We start from the raw sequence: 11052 nt of genomic DNA, 5'->3' as shown, positions 1-11052 counted from the left end.
ATAGCTCTTTTTGAACAATTGTTTATCTCAAACAGATCTTTTTTGGTAATCAATATGTGGACAAAGAGTTGTTTTTTACAATTCGTTTCAATAAAAAAATGCATCTAGAAGAATTACTGCTAAGGAATAAGCCAAAAAGAGCAGTCTTAATATCAACAAAGGGAAGGGTAATTTACACAAGAATGGAATAGATATTTAATACAGGGACTAAAACTACATTTCAATTCGTAGTCTAATGTTTTCTGATGTTATTTAAAGGTTTTTACATCCGTAACGTTTGTACATTGAAATGACATTCACAGCCACAGCATTATATTTTCCTAAATAACTTTGAGACCTGATTGTGTGTTTGTAGCGAGAGAAAAGACAAAACGTAGTGCATCGTTCAAAAGACCCTGAACGCCCCACGTGACTCCTCCTGCTGAGTAGCGGACCAATGAGCGGATCGGGGTGTTGCTGACTTTTCCGGAGAAAGAAAGACTCCTTTAAACACAACCGTTAGTCGCCATTTTGAAGAGCTCGACCTGCAAACACCGGGAGGAGACCGTTGTTGCGCAGCAATTTATAACGCTTTTGTCATTTTAACTGTAGTTTTCACTGATATAAGGATTAATGTCTCGATTCAACAACAATCGCGGCGGCTTTGGGATGAATAATTTCCAGCAACGGAGAGGCTCATTCGGGGGCATTGGGCCCGGCGGGCCGATGCGGGGTGGGCTAATGGGAAACCCACATTTCAGGAACCATCCATTTCAGAATCAGAACCAAAATCGGAGGGGAACAAACAATAACTTCACCAGACCGCTTAATCAAGGACCACAGACTCCCCAGAAGCCACAACTGAACCAGTCGCTGCCAATTCTGCCTCCACCAAGTCCTGGTCCGGCTCTCACTATGAAAGGCCCGATACAGCAGCAGCAGGAGAAACAGGCAATGGCAATGGCGACGGCGACGGCAACGGCAACGGCACCGGCACCGGAGCAGCCGAAACCGACAACCCCTGCGCCTCAGCCGAAGATTCAGTCACCCCCTCCAAAACCCATCATTGCCTCCCCTCCACCTAGCCAGCCAAACAAGGACCAGAACCAGCAGCTGAAGTCCCCGGTAGCAAATGCTAACGAGCAGAAGCCGCCTCCACAACCAAGCCCCAAGACAGTCCCCCAACAAGGCCAGAAGACAGTCCCCCAACAAGGCCAGAAGACAGTCCCCCAACAAGGCCAGAAGACAGTCCCCCAACAAGGCCAGAAGACAGTCCCTCATCAAGGCCAGAAGACAGTCCCTCATCAAGGCCAGAAGACAGTCCCTCATCAAGGCCAGAAGACAGTCCCTCATCAAGGCCAGAAGATAGTCCCTCATCAAGGCCAGAAGACAGTCCCTCATCAAGGCCAGAAGACAGTCCCTCATCAAGGCCAGAATACAGGGCCGCATCAAGGCCAGAATACAGGGCCGCATCAAGGCCAGAATACAGGGCCGCATCAAGGCCAGAATACAGGGCCGCATCAAGGCCAGAAGACAGGGCCGCATCAAGGCCAGAATACAGGGCCACATCAAGGCCAGAATACAGGGCCACATCAAGGCCAGAAGACAGGCCCGCATCAAAGCCAGAATACAGGGCAACATCAAGGCCAGAAGACAGGGCCACACCAAGGAATGAGAACAAACCCTTATCAAGGACAGAGGATGGGGCCACCGCCAATGAAGCCCAGACAGGAGCAAGATAAAATGACTCCAAAGAATGATACATCTGGGTCAGATGGGAGTCAGGAAAAGGTATGTTTTATTCGTATTAATATATTCTGTTGTGAATTGCGTCGACACTCATTATTGTTCGCTAACGTTAGCTTATTCAATACTAGCATTACGTTCGATTTGAAATGCAATGTGTCCTGAGCGGGCGGAGTTTCCCTACTTTCTCTGAACGGCTTTCAGCTCGTCGTTCGACCGCTGACTATGGCGGCACAAGCGGTGACTGAAATCGCGCATATCCTTTTTTTTTTCGCTGAAGCTATCCGCCATCTTGTCTAAAATCCACACAGACGCATGAATGCAAAATGTTTACTGGTAAAACAAAGAACATGTAGTATGTTTGTTTTGTTTTTAAATTATTTCTCACTTGTTTTTTGACATACCTCGTGTACGCTAGTTTGTCGAAAATTGACTTGAATATAAAGGCCAGGCTTATTTTTACAGCACATCGAATGGGGGATGGGCGGAGGAAGATTTGAGTGTGACGTGACTGAGCATGCATACAAACAAAGACAATCATATTTGACCATTGGCTTGCTTTTCTTTTTCTTTTTTAAAGTTCTTGTATGTATTTTTTGTCTTCTCAGTATATCATAAATATATTGTTTGCTATAGCACAGATTTGAAGGCGATAACGTTACATCGTTCTCATTCGGCAGGCGTTCAAGGCAACGCTCTCTATGCTGCTGAAACCCGGCGAGAAGACGTACACGCAGCGGTGTCGTCTGTTCATCGGAAACCTGCCCAACGACATCACTGAGGAAGATTTCAAAAGGCTGTTCGCCAAATATGGAGAGCCCAGCGAGGTCTTCATCAACAAGACCAAAGGCTTTGGTTTCATCCGATTGGTAGGACACCACATCCTTAAATATACCAGTTTCATAGTTATTGTGCAAGAATTTGAGGTCCAGTTTGACGATGTAGCTAACAATCATTTGATATTTTCTGATTAAACGGTGTAAGAAAAGTCAATAGTTTGTGTAAAAAGAAAGAGAGAGATATACTTTATTCATCCCCCGGGGGAAATTTGGTAAAATAATTATATTGGTCTGAGGGTTAAAAGAGTAATGGTTCATTTGGTTTCTCGTAGGAGTCGCGTGCTCTTGCAGAGATAGCAAAAGCCGAGTTGGACGATACGCCGATGAAAAGCCGACCCCTGCGCGTCCGTTTTGCCACACACTCCGCTGCTCTGTCCGTGAAGAATCTGTCGCCGTTTGTGTCCAACGAGCTCCTGGAAGAAGCTTTCTCGCAGTTCGGAATGGTCGAGAGATCCATCGTCATCGTAGACGACCGTGGCCGCGCCACCGGCAAGGGCATTGTCGAGTTTGCGTCCAAACCTGCAGCCAGAAAGGCCCTGGATCGGTGCAACGAGGGCGTCTTCCTGCTTACTACGTAAGTAAAGTTGAAGTTTAAAAGGCCCTGCTTGCATAATGAGCCGATACACCTCCATAAAAGGTGCCTTAAATCCGTTGCTTATTTGCCTTTGCTCGTTTCACCCTTTCCAGGTCACCCCGGCCCGTCGTTGTCGAGCCTCTGGAGCAGTTTGATGATGAAGATGGTCTTCCAGAAAAGCTGGCACAGAAGAACCCCAGATATCAAGCGTAAGCCAATCACTCTTTGTCCCAGCGTCGGAAATACACGAGGGCAAAGGGCAAAACTGCCCCTAAGAAATATCATTTTGCCCCTGATATCACTGGGAGAGAGGCAAAAAATGCCCCCGAACTTTCTAAACGAATAAATAAATGGAGCGCTTCTTAATCAGACCTGAGACTGTGGTCAACTCAGCAGACACTTACATGTTAGTGCACCTATATGCTGAAATTCGCGGTAAACTCATTCAAACGGCGCAGATCGGGAGCGAGTGAAGGACTTTGAAAGTTAACGGAAAGATTAACTTGAGACAACATCCGGTTTCTTCAGACGAACATCCGGTTTTCAGAATAAGATGCCAACAAAGTATACATATTGCATAATGGAAATTAGATTAAATGAATTATATTCACATTAAGTATAAAACATGCTACCTGCATCTCGTGAGTTAAAGGGAAAATACACCTAAATTGTGCGTGAAGTGTCTTTATTGTTTGATTTGAGGGTTGCTGGAAATGAATAATACCTGACTGACAGTCAATTAAGATATTTTACTCAGTAAAAACTCTGAACTGAATTTGTACCTTCAAATGGCACATTTTTTAAGGTGCTATAAAAATGTTTTTCTCAAAAATTCCACACAATGACTAATGCATAAGTTCAGGACAAAAATGGGTAATATCACAATATTTGATGTGCTACAAAAATATTCTTTCTCAATAATTCCATACAATGACTGATGTATATATAATCAAGGCATCGTTGACTTAATAATTGTTAATGGTTGTTTAAAACATTTAATAATAATAAATAACCACAAATAAATAAGAATAAATTGAATATGATTGTCTGATTTATGTTTGTTTTTTTGTTTAAAAAAAATCGAAGAAAACACTTTGAATCTGTAGACTACTGCCTAATATTCTTATTATTGCCATTTGATGACAATTGCTCATACTGTAAGCCTAAATAAGTATATTTATTATTTTGAACAAAGGTTAAATGTTATTTCACAAATTTCAAAAGTGACCCAATTTTTTGAAAATGCCCCTGGATTTCAGTCAATGGGGGCATTTACAAATATGTACATTTCCTACCCTGCTTTGTCCCATCCATTTGCCTTCTGTAGGGATAAGTTTAGCTGTTTTATTATGCAAATTTGCTACACGTCATTGTATTGTGAGCAGCAGATGGTGTGAGGGGTTAGGTTCAGGGATTGCAGCTGTTAAAAATCAGTCATCGACATGGAGTGGCAGATGGTAATCTGTGTAAATCAAGGCAAGGAAGAGAAAGGATGTTGCCTGCTGCATATGAATCCCCTCGCTGGCAATTAGCACCGATACCCATGTTGCTCACTGTATTAAGTTGACTAATATAGACAAGTTGAAAACAAATTATTGGTCAGTTTCAAAAGAATGGTGTTTGAATATTTATTCCCTCAAAATGTTCCTAGTTAATTCTGAAATGTTTGGTAGTATTTCCACCACAGAGCAGAACTCCACAGGTCTATGGTGAGGATACAATCATCTTAATCTAACAATCTGTATATTACCTCCATAGAGAGCGTGAGGAACCTCCTCGTTTTGCTCGTCCCGGCACCTTCGAATACGAGTACTCCAAACGCTGGAAGTCCCTGGATGACATGGAGAAGCAGCAGAGGCAGCAGGTGGAGAAGAACATGCGCGAGGCCCGCGAGAAGCTGGAGAGCGAGATGGAGGACGCGTTCCACGAGCACCAGGCCAACCTGCTCAGACAAGGCAAGTTTAGTCATATTGTTGCTGGGTTTACAAAAGAAAAAAAAGCCCTGCAGCGGTTTGATTGTATTTTTCTGATATTTATCACGTGAGAAAAGTTGTCACTCACCGGATAGCTTAGTCTTCAAGTGCCACAAATAAATGGGCTGGTTTCCTTTCAGACCTGCTGAGGAGACAGGAGGAGCTGCGACGCATGGAGGAGATACACAGTCAGGAGATGCAAAAGAGAAAGGAGATGCAGATCAGGTATTTATGTTCATTAGAATTAGAATTTGGTTGTCAATTGAAGCGGATGTTGGTCATTCGGGCATCCTCTCAAACACAAACTTATCGATGAAACACCGGGATCACATGATGAATGTTTTTTTTTTTTTTTTTTTTTTTTTTTTTTGTGTAAACAGACAAGAGGAAGAGCGCCGCCGGCGAGAAGAGGAGATGATTCGCAAGAGGGATATGGAAGAACAGATGCGCCGCCAGCGTGATGAGAACTACAGGATGGGCAACTTCATGGATGTGAGTTCAACTTAACCACATAATACAAGACTATGATATGCAGTATAGGAAGATATTTCATAAATATTTGTCCGGTTCAATACTTATTTTCTCGTCTTTGTCTTTTGTTATTACAGAGGGACAGAGAAATGAGAATGAATCCCGGTGGAGCTTTGGGAATGAGTGGTGGTAAGTTCTTTTAAGTAATTTCATTGAGGTTACTTCTTTAGAAAGAGAATATAGAGGCATTAAGATGAGCCCCGTGTATATCAGAATAATTCAATTCAACAGCACCACAAACTTCAGCGCCCAACATGAAAGAAAGTTTAACCAGAACCTCTCAAACGGTTAAGAAACCATTATGAATGTAGGATTTTTTGCTAATGAGTTTTTGTGTATTTGTATTTAATACAGAACTCGGGTCGTTTCTTCACACTGTTGTGTGATTTCATATGAAATGAGACACCGATATCTAAGTAAATGTAATATATTAGGGATCCACCTACTGTTTCATTCCCGATGGAAATACCTGGGCCTTGGATGTCAGCCGATACGGAGCACCGATCCAACACCAGTGTTAAGTCAATCAGCTGTGGGCCTCACTGTGTGGAAAATACTGGGTCATTCCTTTATTTGTAAGACATCAGGCTTGACTTAACCATTGCTTTCTTAATATTGTAAGACAAGATGTAACAAATATATACACCGGTATGAAACATACTAAATTGTTACTGATTATTATAATAAATCATACACCAGTCACTTCTAAGTAAACATCTAAATAAACACCTATTAAAATGTTATGTAACCTTTATACACTTTTTTTTTATATAAAGGTCTCATATTGTAAATTGTGAGATTTTCATGTCTCCTTTTTTATTCTATGTAAATACTGTTCAGTATTGAAATGTTTAATTCATGGCGAATACACACGGCATGCATTCAGACAAAGACAAAGAGGGTGTATTTTTTTCAAATATTAAAAGCATGTAAACATGTTGTGCCTGAAAACGAACATGGCGTGCATGTAGCAACAAATTGGTCAAAATATGAATTATAATTTCAGTGTATTTGATGTATATAGTACACAACATAGACTTGAATTAATTATATCCCCCATGTTTTTACCAAAACCAGATCGATCAGTTGGAGTCGCTATCGGCCCGATACCTGTAGCGATGCATCCCAATTCTATATCTTGTCTAACGAACAGACCACATTAGGAGTTCGTCTAATACGTTGATTTCATGTGCAGTACCTGTATTTGACTTGTTATGATGTTTCTGTCAGATATGCCCTTCGGTGGAGCCAACCAGAAGTTCCCCATGGGCGGACTGGGCTTTGAGGGGCAGAAGGGAATGGGACCAGCCGCAGGAGGCCTGATGGGCAACGAAATGGTAATGTATCCCACTTTGTGGATCAATCAGTAGTTGACGTAGTTCATGATCGACTTTCCTGTTTGTTGGAGAGACTCCCAGCTGATCTTTTAACTTGGAGGCCAGCTGACCAAGCGGACGGGAAATGATGAATAATTTGTGCTCCCAGCTGTCTTCGGGTGGCTTGCTGGTTGTTGAATGATACAGACATGCTGCCTGCCTGATAGTGTTTCTTTCAATGGTTAGCCATGCCCCCTCAGTTGCCTTCAGCTGAGTGTTATCGTCCCGAAACCGTCAACCTGCCCTAAACCATAAGAGATTGCTCTGACAGCTGTAGACAGACTTCAGTGGCTCTGCTCACTCTTATAACACTTGTTGGCGTAGTGGACTGCTATTGCAAGACCTGTCTCACGTGAGCTGGACAGGCACTATTTCTTGAGGTTTTTTTCCCCCCCTTAACAATGTTCTCATCTAGTTTTACCTTTTTGTTTCATGCTGTGCTAGCAGCTCGATGTATCATCTGTCATGAGAAGAAGGAAGTTGTATTTTTGGGTGGTAGTGTGAAATCCTGTGTAAAGCTCCTCTTGTGCTATAAGCCAATTTGAGACCTGAAGTAGTGGTGTAGTTCATCTTCTGGACCAGCAGCCTTTACCTTCTCAACATCTTCTTTTGTAACTGAGCATTTATAATGCTTTTAGTGCAGGCTGACGGTATAAAGCATTCAATCTTGAAAACAATATTGTAAATTAAATAATACAGCAGGATTAATTGACGGGGGCAGGCAAAGCTTTGTGACCACCGGTGATGAGGATGATATTGGTAAACACTGGGCTATTGGCAGAATTGTAGTACCGGTGTTATGTTGGTTGCTGGGTTACAGTTGACCGGTTAAACATGTGTTAACATTGAAGGTGAAATGAATGAAAAGCATTTCCAGAATACTTTACTTGTTAATCAAGCGTTGAAGTTCTATATACGTTTGTATTTGCATTACAACATATGCTTCAACTTACTGGACTATGTTTTGTATTTGAAAAATGGTGCGCTTCACTTTTGACAAATCAAACTTTATTTATGCTAATGATAGCATGCCCTAATTATTCAGTCTTGCTTTGCCTTTAAAGCGCCATTTCCTGACTATTTTTAGGTTCAAGTTTGTTGGCAGTGTTGTTGTTGGCGATGCATCATTTTCTCAAACCATGGAGTGTGCACCATGACACACTGCAGTGACATCCAAATGTAAAGCTCAGTAAAAAAAAGGGCTGAGCAGATTAATGTAGATTAGGGCTGCACGATATGAGGAGGTTATGTGATGATCACGTTCTCTGAATACCGATATTACTAATAAATAAACAAATATTAAAGTATACTCTGTTCTGCTGCTTTCAGCATTCTGCTAAGCTGAAACAAATTGCTTGTTGAAGTTAAAATAATGACAGGAAATTATTACCAACATTCTTTTATCGAAAAATGTAATACGGGTGGGAATCAGCAGAGGCCCCAGGATATTTAAATCAAGATACAATTTATTGCAGGCTGTTTTCTGTTTTTTTTCCAAATTCAGATTATGCAGTTTGTCAAGTTTTACTCTGTTCATCTCAATTCAATCACTTTTCTAGCAGCAAAATGGGTTATTCATGCAGAAAGACTGACCAACACTCCAGCTTTGTTTTGACCAACTTCCTGCCGGTCCCGCTGACTTGCATGACCGCACCAGAAAAAATATAAATGTAACAATAGCTAAAAAGCTATTGTTACATTTATATTGTAAATATGAATAGTTTTTAGAATAAAAGGTCAATACTTGACGTTTGTATATAGATACTATATCTCTACTCAAAATTGTCCTATAGCCAATCCTGCGCTGTAATGATTTTTTTTTTCCCCACACACTTACAAATTGATCTTTTAACTGAACACAAAGGGAACAAATTTAAAAAAAGATAAAGGTATTTTTCCAGTTAAGTGAAAGTGTCCATAGGAAACTGCACTAAAATGTAGCTGAGTGCAACATCGCAGTCTTTCACGATGTGTTAATCAAGTAAGTTCACACCGCGGTGACTATAAATAAATATTGTGCGGCCCTAATGTCGATCCAGTTCAGGATATATCCATACAAGTACATTATTTTGTATGTTCTTACCATATTGTACTACCACTGTAGTTTCGTACATCAAAGCCACCACCTCTGATGGAGATTATGTTCACAGATTATGTTCACAGAGCTGGATTGGCATAAAATGTACTTTGTGGTGAACAAATTGCTTTCTTGTTGGAGAAATGGTTATGCTGAATATTGTGCAATGTTTACTTTATACTGTGCTCATATATTCTACACATGTATTCCTGGACCAGTCCCTATATTTCAAATCCATGTCCCATTTGGGACCATTAGTTGAGTTTTAGCAATGCAGTGCCATAATAGATGCTGTGATAGCTGGACAGTCGAGCAACACTCCATCATTTCTGCCCAAGAAACATTTGAACTCACTTAATTCAGTCAGAATTTGTTACGATGGCACAGCATATATATATCTATATCTATATATATATCTATATCTATATATATCTATATCTATATCTATATATATAATTATTATTATTATTATTATTATTTTTTTTTTTTAAGCAAACGCTACTTCTGCCTGCACAAAGAATATACAATTTTTCTTTAGCATTTATGAATGTAATTTATATTCAAAATGCCTCCTTCGAGAGGTTTGTCTGTTGCTATAGGCAATGATCTTCAGGAGGTAAATATGGACAGTATTTGCTAGATCTAAGAAAAAGTGAGGCTAGTCTTGGCATGCACTGGAGAGACTATACTAGGTAGGCACTGACTAACGAAAGCATTACCCTCTCTTCCTTTTCCGTATGTAACCTGTGGCACCTGTGGACCTTCATATTGGAACGAACGGTTTCTTCGGATGTGTCTCCTGCTGGTTGTGTTGTAAATCTCACAATATAAAACGAATCACCTCTATTGCCGTACCTTTTTAAATGCACTTCCATATGGACATGAACTGTGTGCTTGCGCACTGAACCCATACCGTACCCCCCTCCCTTCCTATCTGCCTGCCTGGCAAATTTACCCCCACAGCGCAACGAGCGCTTCGCCCAGGGCGGTCCTAGGGGAATGGGTCCTGGTAACCCCGGGTTCGGCAGGGTCCGCGAGGAGTTTGATGGTCCTGCTAAGAAACCCCGCTTTTAAAAACGCTGCCCTTTGATGCTCCGAGCAGCACCATTTTGTATAAATTCTCCACAACAAACATGTTGAGACGCATTTCTTGTATTTAAGTTCAAATTGTTGCTACATTTTAGCCTGACAATTTACTAATTTTATGACAAAGTTGATATTTTCCCCTTTTTTATTTTGTATTGTCAGTAGTTTGGAAAGATAGGACACCCTCGTGTGATCTTTAGTTCTTTCTGATCATGTATAATTTTCTTTTCTAGATGTATTATGCTCTGTGAGTCGCCGTGAACTGATGACTGTAACAATTCTCTCTACCTTCTATGGCTATGTTTTGTGCCATACACTTGGAGTAAGCATGTATTATAATAAAGAGACATTGGTTGTATCAGGGCAAACGTTAGCATTCATTCCACAGTTGAGACGTACAGTAAAAGCAACCAAATGCCAACATTTGGCTATTTGTAAGTAATGTGGATACATCTGCCACATTAGGTCTTAAAGGGTCTATGTGTTGTCTCTGCTACAGTCCTGACTTTCGTTCTGCGATGTGTATAACGTAATCTAAAGAAACGCGTTTGCTCGCTGCAAATGCCCCGCATTTTCAGATGACCGGCAAACACCGTCACAGTCGGCATTCTCTATAAAAAAAAAAGTCGGCACTCAGAAATGTTGAACCATCCAGGTGACGCCATTAATTCTCAACTTTGCTATTACTTTCCACAAACACTGCTCAGTGGAAATGGAGGTCTCCCCCACCCGCTTTGAAACATGATAAAGCAATAATTCCTACTGAAATGGCTGGACTGAGTTGTTAACCAACATTCATTCATTGGCATTCAGTAACTCTGCTTTTACAGTCATGCTTCAGGAAAGCAGAAATGCAATGCATAGATCCTTT

The 11052-nt window shown here is 41.1% G+C and overlaps 1 protein-coding gene across 1 annotated transcript; it reads left to right on the top strand.

Annotated features, from left to right (window-relative positions):
* The first annotated feature begins 475 nt into the window (after window positions 1–475).
* LOC116398437 (splicing factor proline/glutamine-rich) lies at window positions 476–10549 on the top strand. Its single transcript, XM_031874712.1, has 10 exons — window positions 476–1770; window positions 2406–2594; window positions 2837–3138; window positions 3252–3347; window positions 4897–5093; window positions 5252–5336; window positions 5492–5603; window positions 5720–5771; window positions 6873–6979; window positions 10059–10549. The coding sequence occupies exons 1-10, from the start codon at window positions 613–615 to the stop codon at window positions 10167–10169; spliced, it is 2409 nt and encodes an 802-aa protein (XP_031730572.1). The 5' UTR covers window positions 476–612; the 3' UTR covers window positions 10170–10549.
* Window positions 10550–11052: the final 503 nt, after the last annotated feature.

This window comes from Anarrhichthys ocellatus, unplaced genomic scaffold (assembly GCF_004355925.1).
Source record: "Anarrhichthys ocellatus isolate YVR2014 unplaced genomic scaffold, GSC_Weel_1.0 scaffold84, whole genome shotgun sequence".
NCBI classification, from domain to species: domain Eukaryota; kingdom Metazoa; phylum Chordata; class Actinopteri; order Perciformes; family Anarhichadidae; genus Anarrhichthys; species Anarrhichthys ocellatus.
The sequence above is the reverse complement of the archived record's forward strand: the minus strand, read 5'-3'. Positions and strand labels throughout refer to the sequence as shown.

Excerpts from the sequence above, each read along its gene's own strand:
- LOC116398437 (XM_031874712.1), top strand. The coding sequence starts at position 613 with ATGTCTCGATTCAACAACAATCGCGGCGGCTTTGGGATGAATAATTTC. Across the intron at positions 3,348-4,896 it reads AAGAACCCCAGATATCAAGC|AGAGCGTGAGGAACCTCCTC; the intron begins GTAAGCCAATCA and ends TTACCTCCATAG. Across the intron at positions 5,604-5,719 it reads GGATGGGCAACTTCATGGAT|AGGGACAGAGAAATGAGAAT; the intron begins GTGAGTTCAACT and ends TTGTTATTACAG.